A 27,798-nucleotide genomic window follows, 5' to 3' on the forward strand; every position below is an offset into this window, starting at 1 on the left:
ATTCACTTTTTATGTGACGTATGCTAGCTTTCCTATAGGGTCAGAGAAAGAGCACACAATGGAAAGGGTGGTAACAGCAACAGGATACCTATTCAAATGGGCATTTTTCATCTGCTGATTTATCTCTCTAGTTGCTCTTTTTCTCAATACAATCTCACACACACACACACACACACACACACACACACACTCATTCATTCATTCTCTCCCACTGTGCTCTTTTCTGTTTTCTCTCCGATTTTAAGTAGATGCTTTATAAAGCATTTGTAAGAGGCTCATTAAACAAGTGATTTAGAGCTCTGTGGGACTGGGGGTATTTGTCTCTGCCCTGTCACATGACAAAACAATAGCTAAAGCGTTTTCACTCACCTTCCAGTTTCCCCCTCTCCCATCTTTCTCCCTCCAAGCTTATCCCCTCTACCAGCTTTCTCCCTCCAAGCTTATCCCCTCTCCCAGCTTTCTTCCCCCAAGCTTATCCCCTCTCCCAGCTTTCTNCCCCCAAGCTTATCCCCTCTCCCAGCTTTCTCCCTCCAAGCTTATCCCCTCTCCCAGTATTTCGACTGAGGTGTTAGCAATTTTCTTCCTCAAACGTTGTAGTTGACCTTGTATATTGTTATAGAAATAGTCCAATGGCTGAATGGGGTTGTTCTGTGTATTAACACTGGCACTTTGCACTACTAGTGCCTCCCAGCTCTTAACCTGCAGCTGCTGTGTAGACAAATAATGTTTAGACAAATATGCAGTCCTGAAACTCAATGATGTAGTTGTAGAATGCAAATTAATGTAAAGGTACAGCTTACATGTTTGTTTGTGCTGGGTTTGCTAGTAAGTCACTTTGGGTAATTAAAAAAATAAAATAAAATGGTGTGCCCTTCCGTTGTTCTAGGGTTCTCCAGTGTTTGTCCACGCGGGGCCATTTGCCAACATCGCCCATGGCAACTCCTCGGTGCTGGCAGACAAGCTTGCATTGAAGCTGGTCGGAGAGGACGGATTTGTAGGTAAGTGTCCTCAGTGCACACTCTTAGAATAAAGGAGCCTCGAGGAACCTTTTGTGGCTCAAAATGATTGCCACTGTGGGGGAACCCTTTCAGTTCATTTGTAAAGGTTCAAACGGATACCTTTTTGTGAGGGCAGGGGTTAAATGTTGAAACTTTTTAAATAATATAAATGTAAGTGACATGATTTATGTATTATATTAGTGTTTCAATATTATATTGTAACAAAATGGTGACTATTGTAACAATGGAATGCTACAGTTGAAGTCGGAAGTTTACATACACCTTAGCCAAATACATTTAAACTCAGTTTTTCGCAATTCCTGACATTTAATCCAAGTAAAAATTCCCTGTCTTAGGTCAGTAAGATTCGCCACTTTATTTTAAGAATGTGAAATGTCAGAATAATAGTAGAGAGAATGATTTTATTTCAGCTTTTATTTCTTTCATCACATTCCCAGTGGGTCAGAAGTTTACATACACTCAATTAGTATTTGGTAGCGATGTCTTTAAAAAATTTAACTTGGGTCAAAAGTTTCGGCTTTCACAAGCTTCCCACAATAAGTTGGGTGAATTTTGGCCCGTTCCTCCTGACAGAGCTGGTGTAACTGAGTCAGGTTTGTAGGCCTCCTTGCTCACACACACTTTTTCAGTTCTGCCCACATTTTCTATAGGATGAGGTCAGGGCTTTGTGATGGTCACTCCAATACCTTGACTTTGTTGTCCTTAAGCCATTGTGTCACAACTTTGGAAGTATGCTTGGGGTCATTGTCCATTTGGAAGACCCATTTGCGACCAAGCTTTAACTTCCTGACTGATGTGTTGAGATGTTGCTTCAATATATCCACATAATTTTCTTACCTCATGATGCCATCTATTTTGTGAAGTGCACCAGTCCCTCCTGCAGCAAAGCACCCCCACAACATGAAGCTGCCACCCCCGTGCTTCACGGTTGGGATGGTGTTCTTCAGCTTGGAAGCGTCCCCCTTTGTCCTCCAAACATAACGATGGTCATTATGGCCAAACAGTTTTATTTTTGTTTCATCAGACCAGAGGACATTTCTCCAAAAAGTACCCATGTGTAGTTGCAAACCGTAGTCTGGCTTTTTTATGACGGTTTTGGAGCAGTGGCTTCCTTGCTGAGCGGCCTTCCAGGTTATGTTGATATAGGACTCGTTTTACTGTGGATATAGATACTTTTGTACCTGTTTCCTCGAGCATCTTCAGCATCTTCACAAGGTCCTTTGCTGTTGTTCTGGGATTTATTTGCACTTTTCACACCACAGTACATTCATCTCTAGGAGACAGAACGTGTCTTCTTCCTCAGCGGTATGACGGCTGCGTGGTCCCATGGTGTTTATACTTGCGTACTATTGTTTGTACAGATGACCGTGGTAGCTTCGGGCTTTTGGAAATTGCTCCCAAGGATGAACTAGACTTTTGGAGGTCTACAAAAAAAAAAAATTTGAGGACTTGGCTGATTTCTTTTGATTTTCCCATGATGTCAAGCAAAGAGGCACTGAGTTTAAAGGTAGGCCTTGAGATACATCCACAGGTACACCACCAATTGACTCAAATGATGTCAATTAGCCTATCAGAAGCTTCTAAAGCCATGACATAAATTTCTGGAATTTTCCAAGCTGTTTAAAGGCACAGTCAACTTAGTGTATGTAAACTTTTGACCCACTGGAATTGTCATACAGAGGTGGAATGAAAAACTGACCTTTTTGTACACACATTGTGCTGTAAAGGATTAACAGGTACTCTAAATTATGAATTCTTAATAAATGATAAAATGTACATTTTTTAAGAACATTTTATTTGTGGCTTACAGGATATCTACCAAAAAGCAACTACAATGAGTGAACAAAACATTATGAATACCTGCTCTTTCCATGACATAGATTGACCAGGTGAAAGCTATGATCCCTTATTGATGTCACTTTTTAAATACACTTTAATCAGTGTAGATGAAGGGGAGGAGACAGGATAAAGAAGGATTTTCAAGCCTTGCTACAATTGAGACATGGATCATGTGTGTGCGCTTGCGTCATTCAGAGGGTGAATGGGCAGGACAAAAGATTGAAGTGCCTTTGAAGGGGAATGGTAGTTGGCGCCAGGCGCACCGGTTTGTGTCAAGAACTGCAAACGCTGCTGGCTTTTTCACGCTCAATAGTGTCCGTGTGTATTAAGAATGGTCCACCACCCAAAGGACATCCAGCCAATTTGACACACCAGTGGGAAGCATTGAAGTCAACATGGGCCAGCATCCCTGTGGAATGCTTTAAACACCTTGTGAAGGCCATGCCCAACGAATTGAGGCTGTTCTGAGGGCAAAAGGGGGTGCAACGCAACATCAGGAAGGTGTTCCTAATGTTTTGTACACTCAGTGTATATCTTCTAAATAAGACAGTAAATACAAAACTTTTTTAGTTTACCTTCTTAGGTATGACTTAAAAATGTGTCTATCAATGGAAGTGGATAAGAAGTATGTAAAAGTATTTGTCCTAAACCAAGACAAGGGGTGGCTGGCTGAATTAATTAAACTTTGTCTCAAGTAAATCGGAAACTGCACTGTTCACAAATAAGCATTGAAATGCAATAACATGTCGTTTGTCATGCCACCACCTTGTCAGCGTTAGCATTTGTCCTGAGTAGATTTACACACAGTGTTTACAACAGTCAAAGGTCACATAAACAAACACTTTATGGCAACCTATGACAAGCACAAGTTAGCTGTTCATTACAACAATGTTTTCTTAGAGTAACCATACAGTACCTTCAGAAAGTATACACACCCCTTGACTTTTTCCCTACACACAATACCCCATAATGTCAGTGGAATTATGTTTTAGAAATTTTTACAGATTAGATGAAAAGCTGAAAAGTCTAGGGTCAATAAGTTTTCAACCCCTTTACTATGGCAAGTGTACTTAAGTATAGGAGTTTATTGGAGTGCTTAACAAGTCACAAGTTGCATGGGTAAAAATAAAAAAGCAGACATTGAATATCCCTTTGAGCATGGAGAAGTTATTAATTACACTTTGGATGGTGTATCAATATACCCAGTCACTACAAAGATACAAGCGTCCTTCCTAACATTGCCGGAGAAGAAGGAAACCGCTCAGGGATTTTACCATGATGCCAATGGTGACTTTAAAACGGTTACAGAGTGTAATGCCTGTGATAGGAGAAAACTGAGGATGGATCAACAACATTGCAGTTAATCCACAATACTAACCTATTTGACAGAGTGAAAATATGGAAGCCTGTACAGAATACAAATATTCAATAACATTTATCCTGTTTGCAATAAGGAACTAAAGTAATAGTGCAAAGATTGTCGCAAAGCAATTCACTTTTTGTCCTGAATACAAAGAGTGTTATGTTTGGGGCAAATCCAATAAAACACATTACTGAGTACCACTATACACATTTTCAAGCATAGTGGTGGCTGCATCATGTTATGGGTATGCTTGTTCGCGTTAAGGACTGAGGAGTTTTTCAGGATCAAAAATATTACTGAATGTAGCTAAGCACAAGCAAAATCCTAGAGGAAAACCTGGTTCACCAGACACTGGGAGATGAATTCACCTTTCAGCAGGACAATAACCTAAAACACAAGGCCAAATCTACACAGGAGTTACTAACCAAGAAGACAGTGAATGTTCCTGAGTGGCCTAGTTACAGTTTTAACTTAAATCTGCTTGATAATCTATGGCAAGACCTGAAAATGGTTGTCTAGCAATGATCAACAACCAATTTGACAGAGCTTGAAGAATTTTTTTTCAAGAATAGTGGCCAAATGTTGCACAATCCAGGTGTGGAAAGCTCTTAGAGACATACCCAGAAAGACTCACTGCTGTAATCGCTGCCAAAGGTGATTCTAACATCTGTTGACTCGGGGGTTGAATACTTATCTAATCAAGATACTTGTTAGAATTTTTCTTCCACTTTGACGTTACAATTTTTTGTGTAGATCGTTGACCAAAAAATATAATTAATTCCATTTTAATCCCACTCTGCAACATAACAAAATGTGAAAAGTGTAAGGGGTGTGAATACTTTCTGAAAGTACTGTATGTACATTACTCTGCTATTCAATACAAAATTGTATTAGCTATACATTCCAACTGCAAATGGCATGCACTGATGACTGAAAACGTTTTTGCAGATATGCTTGCCTCACTGGTTTTAGTCACATGTTCTAATTTAGCTAGCTAGCTAAAGTTAGCTACTTATCTCATGAATGCAATCACATGGCCTGAGTGATACAATGCCTTGCTAAAGTATTCATCCCCCTTGGCGTTTTTCCTATTTTGTTGAATTTTCAAAATACATTTGGATTTCATGTAATGGACATGCACAAAATAGTCCAAATATGTAAAGTGAAATGAAAAAAATTACTTGTTTAAATAAAATGGTGCGCGCATATGTATTCACCCCCTTTGCTATGAAGGCCCTAAATAAGATCTGGTGCAACCAATTACCTTCAGAAGTCACATAATTAGTTAGATTGCACACAGGTGGACTTTATTTAAGTGTCACATGATCTTAGTGTTTATATACACCTGTTCTGAAAGGCCCCAGAGTCTGCAACACCACTAAGCAAGGGACACCACCAAGCAAGCGGCACCATGAAGACCAAGGAGCTCCCCAAACAGGTCAGGGAAAAAGTTGTGGAGAAGTACAGATCAGGGTTGGGTTATAAATAAATATCCGAAACTTTGAACATCCCACGGAAAACTGTTAAATCCATTATTAAAAAATTGAAAGAATATGGCACCACAACAAACCTGCCAAGAGAGGGCCGCCCACCAAAACTCACGGACCAGGCAAGGAGGGCTTTAATCAGAGAGGCAACAAAGAGACCAAAGATAACCCTGAAGGAGCTGCAAAGCTCCACAGCTGAGATTGGAGTATCTGTCCATAGGACCACTTTAAGCCGTAAACTCCACAGAGCTGGGCTTTACGGAAGAGTGGCCAGAAAAAAAGCCATTGCTTAAAGACAAAAATAAGCTAACACGTTTGGTGTTCGCCAAAAGGCATGTGGGAGACTCCCAAAACATATGGAAGAAGGTACTCTGGTCACATGAGATTAAAATTGAGCTTTTTGGCCATCAAGGAAAAAGCTATGTCTGGGGCAAGCCCAACACCTCATCACCCCGAGAACACCATCCATATTTTTCATCGGCAGGGACTGGGAAACTGGTCAGGCTTGAAGGAATGATGGATGGCGCTAAATACAGGGATATTCTTGAGGGAAACCTGTTTCAGTCTTCCAGAGATTTGAGACTGGGATGGAGGTTCACCTTCCAGCAAGACAATGACCCTAAGCATACTGCTAAAGCAACACTCGAGTGGTTTAAGGGTGAAACATTTAAATGTCTAGGAATGGCCTAGTCAAAGCCCAGACATCAATCCAATTGAGAATCTGTGGTATGACTTAGATTGCTGTACACCAGCGGAACACATCCAACTTGAAGGAGCTGGAGCAGTTTTGCCTTGAAGAATGGGCAAAACCCCAGTGGCTAGATGCGCCAAGCTTATAGAGACATACCCCAAGAGACTTGCAGCTGCAATTGCTGCAAAAGGTGGCTCTACAAAATATTGACTTTGGGGGGGTTGAATGGTTACGCACGCTCAAGTTTTCTGTTTTTTTGCCTTACTTCTTGTTTGTATCTTCAAAGTGGTTGGCATGTTGTGTAAATCAAATGATACAAACCCCCCAAAAATCCATTTTAATTCCAGGTTGTAAGGCAACAAAATAGGTAAAATGCCAAGGGGGTGATTACTTTCGCAAGCCACTGTACATATGTAACCAACTGACTTGGTTTTTGCAGATTGTTTATTTTGGAAAATTAACTAAATAAGCCCACTCGCTAACATAATAGGCCAAGACAGTAACGGTGTCATTTTTGTATCAAGGATGAGTGTTCACTTTGGCGCCATTCCAGTGTTAGTACATAAGTAACAGAGATTGAGCTAACTACCCTGCTGGCTAGCAAACCAGCTAACGTTAACTACGTGAGAATGTGATGACAGTGCTGCTTGCTTGGTGAATTGTACTTTTGATTATATACTTATTCAAATACGCTGGCTGTGGCAAGCTACTCACTGTCAAACCACCATACCTACCATCTCTCACGTTGTGACCTAAGGCTGAATGATGTTCAATGATCAGCTCGTAGAGCGCCCTCTTCAGGCATAAAAAAGACTGATAATGAGCAGATGTATTTGTTTCTTCGATGTCTATAATATCTGTGCTTTATCTTTGGAATAAGATGGATACAAATATTTGATTAAAAAAATGTTTATTGGTCAACCGATTTATCAGTCAGGCTCTATTATTGACTCTGCAACTGAACACATGACAATTACTCTCATGAGTGGCCAAATAGATTTTTTTTAAAGCCACGCCCCAAATAAGCCACAAATCTTATGAACAGCTGCCACCGCTAGAAGATATAGCTACAATATATACACTTTTCTCCAGGAAGCCTTTGCTACATTGAAGGATGAAAGATTCTTCCCAGTACCCCTCAACTAACAAAAGTAGCAAATATGAACCCATTGACTACCAATGGTTCCCTGAGGAACTCCAGGGTTCCTCAAAGTCTCCAGGGTCCCCCATAATTCTAAGAGTGCGATGTGCAAGTAACACACACAGACACAGTAACTAAAAAAATGACGGCCAGCTCTTTTTCAACTGTACATTCTGTGCGGAAGCGCGCACGCACGCTTTGGCGAGGAATTCAAACCCCGGGTTTCCTGGGAAGAGTGGACTCAAACCATAAGTTACAACTCCAGGGTTGAACTTTAGCTTAGTTCTTGGCTTCCAGTACCTTTGGTCCACTTACTCCTGAGTCCTGGTCCTGGCTCAAGCCTCTGGCCCTGGTACTTCAGGGTTGCTGCTTGGAGGAGTCCTGCCTTGGACATGGCTCTAACCTCTGGTCCTGGCTCTAACCTCTGGTCCTGGCTCTAACCTCTGGTCCTGGCTCTAACCTCTGGTCCTGGCTTCTAACCTCTGGTCCTGGCACTAACCTCTGGTCCTGGCACTAACCTCTGGTCCTGGCACTAACCTCTGGTCCTGGCACTAACCTCTGGTTCCTGGCTCTAACCTGTGGTCCTGGCTCTAACCTCTGGTCCTGGCTCTAACCTCTGGTCCTGGCTCTAACCTCTGGTCCTGGCTCTAACCTCTGTCCTGGCTCTAACCTCTGGTCTGGCTCGACCTCTGGTCCTGGCTCGAACCTCTGGCCCTGGTACCTCAGGATTGCTGCTTGGAGGAGTCCTGCCCTGGGCCTTCCTCAAGCCTCTGGCCTTGGTCCTGCCTCTGGCCCTGGTACCTTAGGGTTGCTGCTTGGAGGAGTCCTGCCTTGGACATGGCTCTAGACTCTGGTCCTGGCTCTAGCCTCTGGTCCTGATACTTCAGGGTTGCTGCTTGGAGGAGTCCTGCCTTGGACATGGCTCTAGCCTCTGGTCCTGGCTCTAGCCTCTGGTCCTGCTCGAACCTCTGGTCCTGGCTCGAACCTCTGGCCCTGGTACCTCAGGATTGGTGCTTGGAGGAGTCCTGCCCTGGGCCTTCCTCAAGCCTCTGGCCTTGGTCCTGCCTTTGGCCCTGGTACCTTAGGGTTGCTGCTTGGAGGAGTCCACGCTCCAGACTAGGGTTCGAAGCTTTCTAGGAACTGTGGAAAGTTCCGTTAGAGGAGGAAGCAGATTTGTAATCGTAAGAGCCTGTGGAATGCTTTGGAGTAAATCAGCCTAATCCATCAATGTCAAAGCATACCTGACTCTTTCCATATTTCTCTATCCATCCTCCCCTCCGTGTCTTACTCTCCTTCTCTCATCTCCTCTCGCTCTCTTTTTTTTAATCCTTTCTCAGTCTCTGTGAAAGAATAATGGGAATGTGTGTGTTTTTGCCTGTGGACACAGAGTGGTAGTGAACTGTCTTTAAGGTGATGCCCAGTGTGTTTAGTTCTAGCTAAACCCACAGTACTACTACTTACTACCAAGTTACAGTGTTTGTGTGTGGCCACCTTTATGCCCAGATAGTTACTGTCCCTCTACTGACCTGAAGGAATGCGCTGGCAATACGCTCCCAGTGTAGAGTTTCACAACACAGTCAGGAGAGAGAAGTGTGGAAGGGCCATCTCATCCCTTCCTCTTTTTCCTTCCTCGCTCTCTCTTTACCTCTATCTCTCCTGTTTCATAGTCCCTCTCCTGCTCCCTATGTTCGTAGTCCTCTCCTGCTCCCTGTGTTCGTAGTCCCTCTCCTGCTCCTGTGTTCGTAGTCCTCTCCTGCTCCCTGTGTTCATAGTCCCTCTCCTGCTCCCTATGTTCGTAGTCCCTCTCCTGCTCCCTGTGTTCGTAGTCCCTCTCCTGCTCCCTGTGTTCGTAGTCCCTCTCCTGCTCCCTTGTTCGTAGTCCCTCTCCTGCTCCCTGTGTTCGTAGTCCCTCTCCTGCTCCCTGTGTTCGTAGTCCTCTCTCTGCTCCCTGTGTTCGTAGTCCCTCTCCTGCTCCCTGTGTTCGTAGTCCCTCTCCTGCTCCTATGTTCGTAGTCCCTCTCCTGCTCCCTGTGTTCGTAGTCCCCTCTCCTGCTCCCTGCTCCCCATGTTCGTCAAAGTCGCCTCTCCTGCTCCCTATGTTCGTAGTCCCTCTCCTGCTCCCTGTGTTCGTAGTCCCTCTCCTGCTCCCTATGTTCGTAGTCCCTCTCCTGCTCCCTGTGTTCATAGTCCCTCTCCTGCTCCCTTCACTCTCCCTCTCTGCTGTCTGTTTGTTACCAGACTCTCAGGTATGTTAGGAACTTACCCTCCCCTCTGAAGCTCCTCAGACAGCTGTGATGCCCCCTCCCCCTTTCTCTCCTCCCCTCTTCCTCTACTCTGCTTCCCCTCCCCTACCTGCCTCCCCTCCCTCTTGCCAAGAACAAAACACCAGAATCATGTGGTTATTACTTATTACAGTAAGTTGAAGGTGACAGTGTAGTACTATCCTTCTCACATGGTTTAGTTGTGGTAGTTTTCAAGTCAGTTTCAGCCTTCAGTCTTGCACTGACTGTAGTGTAGATAAGAGAGAGTGCACCCTGAGTGGAGGCTAGTCCCAGACAGACTCCCATTTTGAAATGCATTCCACATGTCAGATTCCTGCTATTCCTGCATCCTTAGTGGTCTGGTCTGGTGTGGAGGAGAGGGCACTCAAATAACCTCTAACAACAGGGACACTGGGTTTTCCCCTTTGTACAAAACACACAGATGAAGGAATGTGGATCCATTTGAATAACTAGACGCAACCTAACTTGTTGAGCTGAACACAAATTTGACAACTTTTGCGCAGACCTCCCAATGACATTAATGCATAGGCTAATTCAGGTGAATAACACACATTTAGTTTCTAAAGTCAGGATTGGAACCTGAGAGAATAATGTAAAGAATGGAATAAAACTTGTTAGGAATAGGTATTATCAGTGATCGTATCTAAAAATCTGCATCGTCGTTCATATTGGGGGGAAAATGGGAGTGTTTTTTGGGGGGGGGTGGAGAAACTAGCGCTGACCTGGCTTACTTTTCGTGTGTGTGTGTGTGTGTGTGGTGTGGTGTGTGTTGAGGCTGGGCTGCTGCTCCAGATCTGTGACTGGTAGTAACCCTGAGCAGGCCTCACTACTCCCCTGCTCTGTCCTCTGTAGCCCCACAGCTTTTCACAACAATCCTCACTGGCAACAATCCTCACTAGTTTGAGGTCACCACACAGACCAGGAAACTCACAGGGGCTTCCTTTAGACATCCTCTGGGTTACCGTGTTGTTTCTGTCTTTCTCTCGTACTCGGCGGTGACTGTGTGTGTGGTTGTGTCAATGGACAATCGCAATTTGTGAAAGGATCATCATTAATCCACTACCAAGGTTTCAAAATGAGACCAAAATAAGCTTTTTCTCTGGTGATCAATTCAGCTTACCTCTAGTCATTGCCAGGACTTGACAGTAATACCATGTTGTCACAGCCAGGATAAACACAAAAACAAATTCCTACCCCTCTAGAAATGCAAGAAAACAGTCTGCTCTCTGTAGTTCACTTTGGTTAAGATTTGGACATGCGTTGTTGATTTTAACAAATGGAAAGGCCACCAGTTGAAATGCAGAATGTGTTTTTTAGGCCCCAAAAACCACAGCATCTCTGACGGATGGCTTAATGACATTGAGGTTAAGCAGAGCAGACTCTCCCCCTCTCGCTCTCTATCCCTCTTTCCCTCTCTGTCCGGCTCTCTCTATCTCTCTCTGTTGATTAGCCCGTATAACAGTGTAGCCATGATGTAATACACACCTTTCATTTTCTCATGGAAACTCACCCCCTTTCCAGAAAATAGTCACCACAACCGAGGGATTGTGTTTTATCGTTTGTCAGTATGTAACATTTTGGGTCCGAGGACGCCTCTTCCTAACCACACTCTCAATACACTAATCTCTTCTGTGGTCAAATAGCTTAAATACACTGTTTCAATCCTCTGTTTCTGTTCATTTTCCCATATGCATTTCCAGATGAGTAGAGTTTTATGGATAAACACATTTTCATCACTTGTTAAACTCAGTTTATATTGTGGACTGTGAAATTCTGGGCCTGACTTTTTGGCGTGCTCTGAATAGCTAGAAGGAACAGTATGGTGGCGTGTGTCCGTGGTCAGTTAGACATCATGCCAGACGTTAAATGGAGAATCTACACGCTTGACTTCTAAAACACACACAATTGCAGGTGATTCCCTTAATTATTGTAGGTCCGTTTCCTCCCTATTTATTAAATCCCTTTAATCGACATGCCTTTATTTGGGATAATCCAGGACTTGACTGGCCTGGGGTTTTCTAGAGTTCAACACACACACATGCATGCACTCACATGACAAACACACACACACACACACACACACACACACACACACACACACACACACACACACACACACACACACACACACACACCTCTGTCAGGAATGCCACCTTTCACCAGTGGAAACAGTAACTTCCCCCTGACCGCCTAGGGAAGTGGCACAGGAAGCCCACTGAGAGGGGGTGTAGTCTGGGAGGAGCTGGCTATGTCATGGCCTGGAGGAGCCCTGGTGGGGGGGAACAGCCTACTGGGGCAGGGCCAGTGGACCAGGGGTCCCTACTGGAAACATCCAGGAGTGGGATTCCTGTGTAAACAACAGGAAGTGGTCACAAGGCTGGTTGTCTATGTTGTCATTAGCCCTGTGCTAGCTCTTTGCTGACAGTTTCAGTGTGATGAAATGTAAACCTGTACCCCTAACAGTGTTAGTGGTGTTAGCTGTCATCTAATCAAATCAAATGTTATTGGTCACATACACATATTTACAGATGTTATTGTGGGTGTAGCAAAATGCTTGTGTTCCTAGCTCCAACAGTACAGTAATATCTAACAATTCACAACAATACACACAAATCTAAAAGTAAAATAATTGAATTAAGAAATATATACATTTTAGGACGAGCAATGTCGGAGTCGCTTTGACTAAAATAAAGTACAGTATATACATATGAAATGAGTAAAGCAATATGTAAACATAAACAGCCTCTAAGGTGCAGGGTTGAGTAACCGTGTGGTAACCGGCTACTAACAGTGACTAAGTTCAGGGCAGGGTACTGGGTGGAGGCCGGCTAATGATGGCTATTTAAAGGTCTGATGGCCTTGAGATGGAAGCTGTTTTTCAGTCTCTCGGTCCCAGCTTTGATGCACCTGTACTGCCCTCGCCTTCTGGATGATAGGGGGTGAACAGGCCGTGGCTCGGGTGGTTGATGTCCTTGATGATATTTTTTGGCCTTCCTGTGACATTGGGTGCTGTAGGTGTCCTGGAGGGCAGACCGTGTGCCCCCGATGACGCGTTGGGCAGACCGCACCACCCTCTGGAGAGCCCTGCGATTGCAGGGGTTGCAGTTGCCGTACCAGGCGGTGATGCAGCCCGACAGGATGCTCTCAATTGTGCATCTGTTAAAGTTTGTAAGGGTCTTAGGGGCCAAGCTGAATTTCTTCAGCCTGCTGAGGTTGATGAGGTGCTGTTGCGCCTTCCTCACCACACTGTCTGTGTGGGTGGACCATTTCAGATTTTCAGCGACGTGTACGCTGAGAAACTTCAAGCTTTTCACCTTCTCCACTGCGGTCCCGTCGATGTGGATAAGGGTGTGCTCCCTCTGCTGTTTCCTGAAGTCCACGATCAGCTTTGTTGAGAGGTTATTTTCCTGGCACCACTTCATCAGGACCCTCACCTTCTCCCTGTAGGCTGTCTCGTCATTGTTGGTAATCAGGCCTACTGTTGTGACATCTGTAAACTTGATTGATTTGGAGGCGTGCGTGGCCACGCAGTCACAAGTGACCAGGGAGTACAGAAGGGGGCTGAGCACGCACCCTTGTGGGGCCCCTATGTTGAGGATCAGGGAAGTGGAGGTGGTGTTTCCTATGGTCAATGAACAGCATTCTTACACAGGTATTCCTCTTGTCCAGATGAGAGAGGGCAATGTGCAGTGCGATGGAAATTGCATCGTCTGTGGATCTATTGGGGCGGTAAGCAAATTGAAATGGTCTAGGGTATCCGTTAAGGTAGTAGTGATATGATCCTTAACTAGCCTCTCAAAGCACTTCATGATGACAGCAGTGAGTGCTACGGGGCGATAGTCATTTAGTTCAGTTACCTTTGCTTTCATGGGTACAGGAACAATGGTGGACATCTTGAAGCAAGTGGGGACAGCACACTGGGATAGGGAGAGCTTGAATATGTTCATAAACACTCCAGCCAGCTGGTCTGCGCATGCTCTGAGGATGCGGCTAGGGATGCAGTCTGGGCCGGCAGCCTTGCGAGGGTTAACACGCTAAAATGTCTTACTCACATCGGCGACGGAGAACAAGAGCCCACAGTCCTTGGGAGCGAGCCATGTCGGTGGCACTGTATTGTTGTCAAAGCGGGCGAAGAAGGTGTTTAGCTTGTCAGGGAGCAAGACGTCGGTGTCCGCGATGTGGCTGGTTTTCCCTTTGTAATCCGTGATTGTCTGTAGACCCTGCCACATACGTCTCGTGTCTGACCCGTTGAATTGTGACTCCACTTTGTCTCTGCTGACATTTTGCCTGTTTGATTGCCTTACAGAGGGAATAACTACACTGTTTGTATTCTACCCAGTCACCTTGCCATGGTTAAATACGGTGGTTTGCGCTTTGAGTTTTGTGCAAATTCTGCCATCTATCCACGGTTTCTGGTTTGGGTAGGTTTTAATAGTCACTGTGGGAACAACATCCCCTATACACTTCCTGATGAACTCAGTCACAGTGTCCGTATATGTTATTCTCAGTGGCTACCTGTAACATATCAAAGTCCGCATGATCAAAACAATCTTGAAGCATGGATTCCGATTGGTCAGACCAGCGTTGAATAGGCCTTGTAGGCATCTAGAAACTAGAAATGCACTCCGAATCTTGGAGCAGCCTCTGGGTTAAGTTCAATTGCCCTGGGGGTACAAACAAAGGATCCATTTAATTGCCCTGGGGGGTATGAACAAGGATCCAATTCAGGAAAGTGGTAATGCTGGTGAGTTACCGTCACTCTGATATCCAAAAGTTATTTCCAGGAGTATGTAGTAACACAAAAAACGTTCTGGGCTAATAATGTAAGAAATAACACACAAAAACAAAATACTGAAAAGTTGCTTAGGAGCTTGAAGCAGAGCTGCCATGTCTGTCGGTGCCATCTTGAGCCGCCTTCAGCATAGCTGTGCCATCTGGTGATGAATATCTGTGGTTGCCGCTGTCTCCCTGTGACTCATACAATGGTGGCCCCCCAGGAAGCTGTATCTTAACAGAACTGTCATTGCAGGTAGACTATTTGCTTGTGTTGGAGTGTGTTCAAGAGGCCCAGGGCTGTAGTATCAGAGGCCCTGAACCCTTTACAGACCTCTAACTGAACCAGCCATTCACTCCAGATTTACTCCCACAGGAGTGGGAGGGATAGAGAGATGGGTAGAGGGAGAGGTAGAAAGTGATCATAACATGGCTTGTCTTCGCTGCAGTGCTCTTTGAAGATGTATCCGACTAAACTGAGGACTTGGTCACGTGTAATGTCCATGTACTGTAGAAGTAAGTTACAGAAAGTGAAAACAAACACAGGGCTGATCTGCCTATGCGTTGGACTTATCTCACTTCCTGTCTAACTCTGGTGTTGACTCCTACCCACTTCTCTCCTCTCTACAGTGACTGAGGCTGGTTTCGGGGCAGACATCGGGATGGAGAAGTTCTTCAACATCAAGTGCAGGGCCTCGGGGCTGAGGCCAAACGTTGTTGTCCTGGTCGCCACGGTCAGAGCATTGAAAATGCATGGAGGCGGTCCCAATGTGAGTCATCCATCCATTCTATCAGTGGTGTAAAGTACTTAAATAAAAAATAATTTAAAGTACTACTTAAGTAGTTTTTTGGGGTGTCAGTACTTTACCATATATATTTTTGATATATATATACTTTTACTTCACTACATTCCTAAAGAAAATAATTATACTCCATACATTTTCCCTGACACCCAAAAGTACTCGTTACATTTTAATGCTTAGCAGGACAGGAAAATGGTCTAATTTACACACTTATTAAGAGTACATCCCTACAGACTCTGATCCGGTGGGCTCACTAAACACCAACGCTTCAGAGTTGTCGTCTGGTTTGCTAAATATAAGGAATTTGAAATGATTTATACAGTATTTTACTGGGTGACTTTTACTTGAGTCATTTTCTATTATGGTGACTTTTACTTTTACTCAAGTATGACAATTGAGTACTTTTTCCACCACTGCGTTCTATAATGCTAATATAGCAAGAGTCTGTACTAAACTTTATTGTTCTCTACTGTATAGGGCTAAGGTTATAGGATCTCTGCAATTCTAAGATGGAGCGGTTACCATGTACCCACATCAGTAAATGGCCCACTGTTGTAAATGTCTAAGGATGAGAAATTCTGTGATTACAGTGCTCTGGCTAATGTTTTCATGCCGTATCCATAAACTCAGTTATCTGTGTGCTGCATACCTCTCTGGAATAAATGTTTGTTTATAGATTGTATTAGATAACCCTAGTCCAAGAGTTGCTTATCTGCACTAGCACCTGGACCGTTCATTTCAGTTTCCTGGTATTTACTGTACCCGAGTTGACCATAATACAGTATTTGATGGTGATATATTTTTTGTTTGAATATGTGCTAAAATGACTGTTCCTGCAGGTCTCAGCTGGTTCACCTCTACCAAGAGAGTACATAGATGAGGTAAGAGTTTGGAGAGAGAGCACTTTACTTGGTTTGAAACAGGGTAGTACAACTATTTTTGTTGTCAGTGGCAATGCGAGCTTATTAAGAGTTGACTCCCTTGTTCCCCAAGTTAAAAAAATTTATTAAAAAAAGACCAGTGAAAAAGTATTAACCAAAGTCAGCAGACAGACACTTTGTGGCATGAAAGAGCTGGGAGTTGAGCATAGGCTACTGTACCTGACATGAAACATGATGTCCTCCTGATCAACATTTGATTTGCATGTCTCCCGTTGGTTCCCTGACTTGATGATGCAGGGATAGAAATTGATTAGGGAAATTAAATAAACATGTCAGTGGCTTTATTGAGAGGTGGAGGGGTAGGGGGGTTGTGGTTCGATCTAATCACTGGGTTATGATCATTAACGTAACCTGATTTTGTCTAAGGTCAGGATAGCCTTGGTACTATTAGATCCAGTTAGGAAGTCATTTGCTCATGTAAGACCTATTACTATGTTGTGCAACACAACATTTCCTTTCACATTTGCCACCACAATCAACAAATCAAGCCTTTGTTTGTTTGTTTGTTTGTTTGTGGGTTTGATAAAATGGAAGGCCATACATATCCCTGTCCATAGGTGGCAACGTTGCGCCCTGTTAACATCACAGGCGTGGACTTGAGGAAGGGTGTGTACAAGGGGTTTTTAAATCCAGGCCTTGATGTCCAGTATATTTTAACAACAAATTCTTATTTTCAATGACGGCCTAGGAACAGTGGATTAACTGCCTTGTTCAGGGGCAGAACGACTGATTTTTACCTTGTCAGCTCGGGGATTCGATCTTGCAACCTTTCAGTTACAAGTCCAACACTCTAACTGCCAGTTCGCATACAGTACTTCCCCTCTAATAAGGAACTGATTTAGATCCGGGATGCAAGTGACAAGTGAGTGGAATATCATTTAATCAATCAATCAGCCAGCAGAACAGTGGGACTTAGCACCTGGATATGAATGTCTCTGGTAATACGGAAACACACCTATAACCAGGCAAATTTAATAGTCAGATGAGGTTTATGGTTTTAGGGGATGATGCAATGTCATACTATACACATGGGTAGGAGGGAAGAGGAGAACGAAGGAAGGACTAAAAAGAGTATCTGACATTTCCAAGTTCTGCCCTAGCCTCCAGTCATCCCCTTTGGTCCTCATTCCTCTTTCCATTCCTCACATACAGACATGCATCGCTCTCTCTCGCTCTCTCTTGAACATGATTTGAGGTAATTATTTGATTAGCAGGGCAAATAGACCCTTGGCTTGGGTCTCCGGTCAGGGAGGGGGCTTAATAGAGATGGAGGTGGGGGGTCTGTATGTTCAAACCCCATGCCTGGTTTAAATCACTCCTCTCTCAAAGGCTCCTCAGCTGAGCAAATAATGAAGGGGTGTTAGCTAAGTTAATTGTGAGGGCTCTAACGAGAAGCAGAAGGGCTTGAGAGAGAAGAGCCAGGCACAGAGCCAGGCACAGAGCCAGGCACAGAGCCAGGCACAGAGCCAGGCACAGAGCCAGGCACAGAGCCAGGCACAGAGCCAGGCACAGAGCCAGGCACAGAGCCAGGCACAGAGCCAGGCACAGAGCCAGGCACAGCAGAGTAACGTTAGGGCCTGGAGACGACTAAGGACTGGGTTCTGGATAGGCCAGTCAGTGGATCCTGGAATATGACAACTTTGGTGCTAAACAGACAGGGTTTAATTATCTCTGGCAGTATTGCCTGTCACGCGCACACGTGCACGCACACCCACTCTGACAAAACACTTTCTTCCTTCCCCAGAAAGTATCAATGTTGCTGTAAAACAGGATTTGAGCTCCTTAGTGAGTATTGCCTCATCTCACACCCCCCCGAAGTCTAAACTGTTGAAGGCGAGTCAGTGTTGCTCTAGCTGACTGAACTACCAGAGGGGACTGTAGCAGAGTGGGGTAGAGGGATGCACTACAGCCAATAGGTTCAACCTTCCAATTCTCCTGACTCTGTAAAAGACATGGCTCTTACAATGCAATTATAACATCCTCTATCTACGCCCACTCCTCTCTCCCACTCTTGCTTTTTATCTCTTCTCTTTCTCTCTTTCGCTCATTCTCAGTCTTTCGCTCATTCTGTCTTTCTCACATGCACACACACACACACACTGTGTCATATGAGCGACAACTCCTGAGTCATTGACCAAGCTTCTCATAAATGGTGATATCCTGTTTCGGTAGTTAGCATTTAATATTCCACTTGTGGAAATGAAAGAGATGAATACCTGCCACTCTCTCTGCCTCACATCTAACACCACTGCACTTGTGACCTGGATGAGTTTGACTTTGAGTTTGACTGTTTCCATTAGATTGGAATGAATCTCTCGCACTCCCTCCCTATCTCACGCTCTCTGTCCCTCTGTATTGTAGAACCTGAGTCTGGTGGCGAAGGGCTGCAGCAGTAACCTGAGGAAACAGATCCAGATAGTCCACCTGTTTGGAGTCCCTGTGGTCGTGGCTCTCAACGTCTTCAAGTAAGACTTCCAGTCTGTATCAGTCTGAGCAGCTGATCAGCTTAGTCCTCAGCTGGCCTGGGCCTCTCTTCTCTCTCCGTCATACCCCATATTGTGGACAGGCATGTGAATGCAGATATGAACACATGCATAGACGTATGCAGACACAACATGTTTAGCTTTAGAATCCTTATCAGTTTGTTACAAAAATATGCAAACACATATGAGGGTCAGACGTTTTTCGTCAGCTCTGCAGAGTGGTCACTAGCCGGCACGGCCATAAAGTCATAACGTCTGATTTTAAATATTAACCACACTGTTTTCATGCATTTTTTAAAATATAAACAATTTAGATTTTGCAGCTGGCCCATCTAAGGGGAAATTCCTCAGTTCTTCGTCCAGGACAAGACTCATGACAATAAATGTCAACCTGCCAGTGACACACACACGTTTGTTTTACTATCCTTGTGGGGACCAAAAAATCAAAATCCTATTGTCCCTAACCATAACATTAAAGAGATGCTTAGGGATTATGTCTCTGTGCCCAGAATGAAGGAAAGTAATTTTGCGAGGTAATGCTAACTAGCATTATCTGCTAGCATGCTATCCCTTTAACCCCTAAATATCCCTTTAACCCCTAATTCTAACCCTAACCCCTAACCCTAAAATAGATGTATTTATTTGTGGGGAATTGTGAAATGTCGTATGTTCCTTGTTTTACTATCCTTGTGAGGACTTCTGGTCCCCACAAGGATAGTAAAACCAAAAACACATATATATACACACTCACACACAGCAAGTGGCCCATGTCATGACTGGTGTTGTTGAGGTCTGTGGTTAGATGACTTGGTGTGTTTTACATAGTGTTAGTCTGTCAGTGTGACTGAGGTGTTTACACAGGAACTGTGGTGTGTCGGAAGCTATTAGAATGTGGCTTTGGCCTTCAGGCCTCATTTAGACTAAATGGGCTGTCACATGGCCACACCACACACACACACACACAATGCAAAAACATAAGGAAAAAGGTCTTGTTAACACAAACTTAAACACTTCGAGGTTGCCATCTCATTTCAACACCTTGTTATGTGTCCCAACAACTGTCAGTCACACCATTCATTGCTCCAATCCCTACAGTTGTTTCCCTGGTTTCCTCTATGGTTACCGTCTCCTTGGCTACTCCACAGGACCGACACCCAGGCTGAGATCGACCTGGTGTGCCAGATGGCCAAGGAGTCTGGGGCGTCGGATGCCGTGCCGTGTCATCACTGGGCGCGGGGTGGCCGTGGCTCGGTGGAGCTGGCCCAGGCAGTGAAGCAGGCCGGCAGTCAGCCCAGCCACTTCCAGTTCCTCTACAGCCAAGAGGTGAGAGACAGACACCCCGTTGCACTACGACATCTAGCCTCTAGTTTACACTTCTAAGCGCTAATCTGGAAGTATTGGAAGGTAAGTAAGCTAAATAGACAAACTTGTCAAGTTTCTGCAGACTATTCTGGCTTGTGATATAAACGGGTGCAGGAATGTGGTTGCCATGTCCAATCATTATAAAATGTCCCGACATAGTTAAGTGTTGTAGATAAATAAATTGACATTGCTTTTGTTGAGCCTGCAAGGTCGGGTCACATTTATTTCACCAATAATATTAGCTTTACAGTACATGGGGAGCTGTGCAGGGTTGGGCTCAATTTAGTTTGAAATTCGAATTCAATTCTTGAATTAACTCATGAAGTGAAGAATTTACGTTGAATTCAATTTTAATTTCAACAATCTTCAAGATATGGAATTGGACTGTTTGGATTGGAATTCATGCACATGGAGTTCAAATCATGCAGCACAAAAATGTATTTGTATATTTCCAGTATAGCTACGCTGTCTGAACTCAGTGACATGATCAGCCTGAACCTCTGAGGATTTAGAATTTGTGGAATTGTTGGGCATAATATTGAATTGGGAATAGAATTATTGGAACATTGGACTTGAGAGGAATTGAATTATCTCAGAATTCAGAGATGGACTGACCTGGAATTTGAATTGAACTAAATGGAATTTACAGAGTTGGAATTGAATTAGTGGAATAAACCCCATCTCTAGTTCTATGTGAAGCTATGGCAATGAGAGACACTGCTAGCTTGTATGTAAGCACTGGGTGGTGGTTAGTATTAGTGTGGTGTAACACTGGCCTGTGATATTAATTGTTTGGAGCTTGTTAAAGGGCCCTGACACACTGTCATTCCTCTGAGCCCTGTGAGAATGCTGTGGTCAGGGCCAGGGGCATAGGGGCGTGTGTTACTGTACTGTGCTACTGTATCCCATCCAGTTCCTACCTGTGACCCTATGAACAACCCCTATACATAACGCCTGTTGCATGTGGCGGAGTAGGTCCAAGTGGCCTTTCCCCCGACCCAGGGCAATATCCCTGCTATGCCTCACAGAGGAGGTGTGAAAACGAGACTTGCCAAGAACGGGTCTGCTTTGGCCAAACCATACCAGGTGGTTACTCACATGATGAAAGAGGCGGACTGGCCATCTGCCATTTCAGGCAAATGCCAGATGGGCTGGTACATTTATAGCCCAGTGGGTCTGTCTGACTTGGGTTTTAGCGCAGAATTATCATTCTGGCTGCTAATGGGAGCCTCAAGGGAAAAAATGGGCCGGTGTTTTAGAAATGCCAGGGTTGGCTTCTGGTCCCAGTGTGCCCCTGCGTGATGAGTAACCTTGCTTGAGACCTGAAGACTTGAGCTCCCCTAGTCAGTCACCTAATCATGACTGAGGGTTCTCAGTCTTGCATTCAGGTTTTAATTTCAGACTGTGCACACAGTTCCTATAGTAACTTTATTATTATACGGTGTGGAATGTGTTGACCCAAAGTCTCTAAGCCAACAGTTCCCAAACTAGGGGTGAAATGGGGTCACGGGACAATTTCCAAAATCCTGAAAAATAAGAAATACATACACTGAGTGTACAAAACATTTAACACATTCTTAATATTGAGTTGCACCCTATTTTGCTCTCAGAACAGCCTCAATTCGTAGGGGCATGGACTACAATATGTCAAGTGTTCTACAGGTATGCTGGCCCATGTTGACTCCAATACTCCAATCCATCTCATCCCACAGATGCTCAATTGGATTGAGATCTGGTGACTGGGCAGACCACTGCAGTCAGCTGAATTCACGGTCATGTTCGCAGAATCATTCCTGGACAATCCTAGCTTTGTGCATGGGGCATTATCCTGCTGAAAAAATAAATTTGCATATGGATATACTGCTGCCATGAAGGGATGCACCTGATTGGCAATGATATTCAGATATCCTGTGGCATTCAAATGTTGCTCGACTTTTATCAAGGGGCCCAATGTGTGCCATGAAAACACACCCCACACCATCACACCACCTCCAGACTGCAATGTTGACGCACGGCATGATGGATGCATGTACTCGTGGTTTTCTCCATACCCTAGTACTCGCATCAGTGTAAAACAAACGGAACCGGGATTCATCAGACCAGGCAATGTTTTTCCAATTTCCCAGTGTTTTTCTTCCTTAGCCCACTGCAACCACAGTTTCTTGTTTTTTGCTGAAAAGTGGAATTCTGCAAGGTCTTTGGCTGCCATACCCCATTCGTGCTAAGGTACGACGACTTGTGCATTCTTTTATGGGTCTTTGGGCACCAGTGTTGTATAGGACTGTCAGTTCTTGACACACTCAAACCAGTGTGCCGGGCACCTACTACCATACCCCATTCAAAGGCACTTAAATCTTTTTTATTGCCCAGTCACCCTCTGAATGGCACAGATACACAATCCATGTCTCAATTCTCTCAAGGCTTAGAAATCCTTCTTTAACATGTCTTCTCCCCTTCATCTGCGTTGATTTGAAGTGGATTTAACAGGGGATATCAATAAGGGATCATAGCTTTAACCTGGATTCACCTAGTCAGTTTGTCATGGAAAGAGCAGGTGTTCCTAATGTTTTGTACACTCAGTGTATATTATAATATCGTCTTTGTATCTCAAAATCATTGTAATGTGGTTAACCATAAAAATGAAAATGATTCAAATCTAAAAGATAGAATTCAACCAGGGAGCGCCCTTAGATCATGGAAAGGGATGCAGTTGAATCAGTCCCACAGTTAATGGCAAGGCCTGCCACGCTATGAAACCACACACTATTGCAGAGACTTTGATATTACCGACCGCAACTGATATGGTGAAAACAATGTGTGGGGAGACCGAGGCACAGAAACTCACATCAATACCGTTGTCAGATAACACTGTTAAATGAAGAATTTATGCTATTGCTAGCAATCAAGAGGAAAGATACTCTTGACTGAACGACTCAAACTCCCCAGCTTATGCTCTCCAAATGGCTGTTAGCTGTGAGGGCCGAGATGCTTTTGACCAGATGGGACTCCATCTATGGCGGGACTCTAGTTATGAATGTGTCTCCCTCTGCCATATGGACACATTTATATGATACACTGAGAGCAACTGGAGGCAAAAGAGCTGAGCACAGAACTGAGATATACCACAGCAGATAACTACATCAAACCACATCCACTGCACCTGTTCACAAAACTATGTGGAGATATGGGATCAGAGCATGAAAATGTTCTATTTCACACCGAGGCTTGGTGGTTATCGAGGGGGAGTGTTAGAAAGATTTTTCACATTAAGAGAGGAACTGTGTCATTCACAATGGGTTAAAAAACAACAGACTTGGTTGACTTTCTGTGTAATGAAAATAACAGAAAACAGCATCAGTAAGTGTCCCACATGAGTGATGACTGCTCACCTCCAATGCTTGGAAGGGCACTTTGGGACTTACTTCCCAATCCGTTGGACTGTGGTCCTGGCTCAGTTGACATGCTAGTAAGAGAAATCGAACAGCTGGTCGAGCTGTCATGTGCCCGAATGCTGCAGACAACGCATTCACGGGTCACTGAGGAGTTTTGGTTTCTGACTCGAAGGGAACCGACTTTCCAACCTAAAGATCACTGATGTCATAACTTGACCACCTGTTTTTCAGAGTTCCCAGTTGTCTTGAAAGCCCCAGAAAAGTCATGGTAGACTACCCTTCGCCAGCTCATATGTGTGAAACTGGATTCAGTGCTCTTGTCTGCATTAAAACCAAATATAGATCAGGGTTGGATCTGACAGCAGATTTGAGGTGCGCACAGTTGACGACGCCCCCCCGACTTTGAGAAGCTCTGATGCGACATTCATCAACCACACCCATCTCATTATTGGTGGTGAGATAAGATACATTGTCAGACTAATTTGCAATTGACTGTCATAGCGCCACATTTAAAGTACACAGCATGACCAAAAGTATGTTGACACTTGCTCGTCAATCATCTCATTTCAAAATCTTGGGCATTAATATGGAGTTGGTCCCCCTTTGCTGCTATAACAGCCTCCACCGTTCTGGGAAGGCTTTCTACTAGATGTTGTAACATTGCTGCGGGGAATTGCTTCCATTCAGCCACAAAAGCATTAGCCAGGTAGGGCACTGATGTTGGTCAATTAGGTCTGGCTTGCAGTCTGCATTCCAATTCTTCCCAAAGGTGTTCGATGTGGTTGCGGTCAGGGCTCTGTCCAGGCCAGTCAAGTTCTTTCACATCGATATCAACAAATCATTTCTGTATGGACCTTATTTTGTGCAAGGAGGCATTATCATGCTGAAAGGGGAAAGGGCCTTCCCCAAACTGTTGCCACAAAGTTGGAAGCACAGAATCGTCTAGAATTTCATTGTAGGCTGTAGCGTTCAGATTTCCCTTAATTGGAACTAAGGGGCCTAGCCCGAACCATGAAGAACAGCCCCAGACCATTATTCCTCCTCCACCAAACTTCACAGTTGGCACTATGCATTGGGGCAGGTAGCGTTCTCCTGGCATCCGCCAAATCCAGATTCGTCAGTCGGACTCTGCGACGAGGAGGGGGCCCTCTCTCCACCGCCGGGGAGCCTGTTTTGTTTGCCTGTTCTAAAATAGGCGTTTCGCGGTGGAGAGAAGATAAAGACAATTATGTGCCTATCTGTTTTGGAGGGCAAGGGTTGACTGTCTTTCACTGCACTATTTCTGTCCCTCCTTAAATTGCATGTGGTACATTTTGACTTGACCACAAACTCTCTTGTTGTTTCTGAATTTATCACGTTAGACAGTTTGGTTGGAGACAGTTTGCCCTGTTCTGTGAAGGGAGTAGTACACAGCTTGTACGAGATCTTGAGTTTCTTGGCAATTTCTCGCATGGAATAGCCTTCATTTCTCAGAACAAGAATAGACTGACGAGTTTCAGAAGAAAGTCCTTTGTTTTTAGCCATTTTGAGCCTGTAATCGAACCCACAAATGCCAATGATCCAGAACTCAACTAGTCTAAAGAAGGCCACCTTTATTGCTTCTTTAATCAGGTCAACAGTTTTCAGCTCTGCTAACAATTGCAAAAGGGTTTTCTAATGATCAATTAGCTAATCAAAGTTTATTATTTTAAAAAGGCTAACACAACTTGCCATTGGAACACAGGAGTGATGGTTGCTGATAATGGGCCTATGTAGATATTCCATTAAAAATCAGCCGTTTCCAGCTACATTAGTCATTTACAACATTAACAATGTCTACACTATTTCTGATCAATTTGATGTTAATTTAATGGACCAAAAATGTGCTTTTCTTTCAAAAACAAGGACATTTCTAAGTGACCCCAAAACTTTGAACGGTAGTGTGTGTATATCTAGATGTTCTCACTCCTTATGTTAGACTCTAATGCCAAAAACGTCTCACAATTCCAAAATAACCCTCAAGAAAGGATGTCTAGGAGTGAGCAAGGTCAATGTGTGTTTATGCTGAATTTGGTGTGTATGTTTTCTTCATATGTGTATCTGTGAAACACCCCCATGCCTTAATGTCCCATGTTTGAGTTCCTGTCTTTGGGAGCCCATCCAGAATCGGAGGAAAAAACATCAGCTGGTTTGAGTTAGTGAGTTTGGAATGTGACTTTGTTTAACTGATCCTGTTATAGAGACCATGCAGGGTAGTGTGTGCCTGTGTTTGCGCGTGTGTGTTTGCGTGTGCGTGCGTGCTTGTGTGTGTTTGCGCCTGTGATTGTGGGCTCACGTGCGGGTGTGTGTGTAGGTCCATGGAGCCATTTCTTGTCTCTCTGATTAGCGCTAGCATCATGTAGTGGAGTTCTGTTTCCTTAGATGACTGGCCAGTAGAAGGGTTTACAACCCTAGGCTAATTAAGGCCTTCTCAGGAAGAACAATACATACTGTATTCCCTAGGTAGTTTTTAGTTGTTACTCTCCTAGCATTTGTCTACTGATTTTAAATGTGACAGAGAAAGACCTTCTAAAGGTAGACTCAGCGATATGACGTAGATGCAGAAAGTAAACAGCATAGTGGGTCAATTTCCGCAACAACTAAGAGCGTTGAAGAGTGAGGCTCAACTTCTTCTCTGCTGGTTTGGTGCCCTGGCTACCACGCTGTAACAGTGTGAAGCGAACCTGTGCACATGCGTAGACACTGTGTGAGAGCAAAGTCCTTAAGGTTTTAGTTCCTTTTGAGACCAAACGTCTGTTTCCCATAGGTCCTTGCTGAATACTGTCCTATGTCCTCTGTCCTCCCAGACCCCCATAGTGGAGAAGATTAGGATGATAGCCCAGAAGGTGTACGGGGCTGATGACATCGAGCTGTCTCCAGAGGCCCAGGCCAAGATAGACTATTACAACCAGCAGGTGAGGTCACCATACCATACTACACATGATCTATTGAAGCTTTTACATAGTTACTTTCTCATGCATCAACATGCGCACACACACACACACTGAATTAATTCAGTTGTCTAATTATGTTCCTGTGCTCCTGCCCGCAGGGTTACGGGAAGCTTCCAATCTGCATGGCCAAGACCCACCTGTCCCTGTCACACTTGCCTGAGAAGAAGGGCACGCCCACCGGCTTCACCCTGCCAATCAGAGACATCCGTGCCAGCATCGGGGCAGGATTCATCTACCCATTGGTGGGAACGGTGAGTGGTCTGGATTCTGGAAGCACAGAGACTGAGGCTCTATTAGTCTCCATAGGGATCTAAGGCAGGGTTAAGCCATTTTTACATGAACACGGTCTCAGTGACCCACTTTTGGTTCTCAATGTGTCTCGTGTGAGAGAGTGGTAGAGACGGGAGAGAGTCACAGTGTGTATGAAGTGAATTTTGAGTGGCAGGGTGTGTGTGTGTGTGGTTTTCTTTAGTGTCCCTTGTGTGTTTTTGACCCTGCCCAGCTGTGCCTCCTGAGGTGTAGTCCCTCTAACCAGACTTCTGGCGCCAGAAATGCCAGGAATTTTTCTTAACGATGTGTGTGTGTGACTTACTCTTACATTGCTGCTCTGAGGAATTCAAGAACATTCGAGTAAAATAAAAAATATATCTAATTCCCTCGTACGGTTCTCAGTTCAAACATTAGTCAATTAGGGGCCTCCCGAGTGGCGCAGCAGTCTAAAGCACTACTGAGGCGTCACTACAGACCTGTGTTCGATCCCAGGCTGTGTCACTACCAGGAGACCAATGAGGCAGCGCACTATTAGCCCAGCGTCATCCGATTTAGGGGAGGGTTTGGCCGGCCGGGATGTCCTTGTCCCATCGCGCTCTAGCGACTCCTTGTGGCGGGCCGGCAGCATGCACACTGACTTCGGTCTCCAGTTGTGCGGTGTTTCCTCCGACACATTGGTGCAGCTGGCTTCCGGGTTAAGCGATCAGTGTGTCAAGAAGCAGTGCGACTTGGCAGGGTCTTGTTTCGGAGGACGCATGGCTCTCGACCTTCACACCTCCCGAGTCCATACGGGAGTTACAGCGATGTAACTACCAATTGGATATCACGAAATTGGGGAGAAAAAGGGGTCAAAAGAAAAAAATATATACATTAGTCAGTTAAATCTTTCATCCGAAGCTCTGCTTTAAACCTCATTCCTTTCGACCCTGAACTTTCTGTCATGAACTTCTCTAGGATATGTTGGACGCTACCGTCCCACT

At 44.5% G+C, this 27,798-nt stretch overlaps 1 protein-coding gene across 2 annotated transcripts in view; it reads left to right on the top strand.

The window, feature by feature from the left end:
* Positions 1 to 27,798, top strand: part of mthfd1l (methylenetetrahydrofolate dehydrogenase (NADP+ dependent) 1 like) — an 85,423-nt gene that overhangs the window by 44,318 nt on the left and 13,307 nt on the right. For both annotated transcript variants that reach the window (XM_023999669.1, XM_023999670.1), the window contains exons 19-25: positions 887 to 998; positions 15,226 to 15,365; positions 16,238 to 16,279; positions 18,701 to 18,804; positions 19,968 to 20,145; positions 26,402 to 26,509; positions 26,647 to 26,799. In XM_023999669.1, coding sequence (XP_023855437.1) covers positions 887 to 998; positions 15,226 to 15,365; positions 16,238 to 16,279; positions 18,701 to 18,804; positions 19,968 to 20,145; positions 26,402 to 26,509; positions 26,647 to 26,799 — 837 coding nt within the window. The remainder of the gene's footprint in view (positions 1 to 886; positions 999 to 15,225; positions 15,366 to 16,237; positions 16,280 to 18,700; positions 18,805 to 19,967; positions 20,146 to 26,401; positions 26,510 to 26,646; positions 26,800 to 27,798) is intronic.

Source organism: Salvelinus sp. IW2-2015, linkage group LG14, assembly GCF_002910315.2.
Source record: "Salvelinus sp. IW2-2015 linkage group LG14, ASM291031v2, whole genome shotgun sequence".
Taxonomy (NCBI): Eukaryota; Metazoa; Chordata; class Actinopteri; order Salmoniformes; family Salmonidae; genus Salvelinus; species Salvelinus sp. IW2-2015.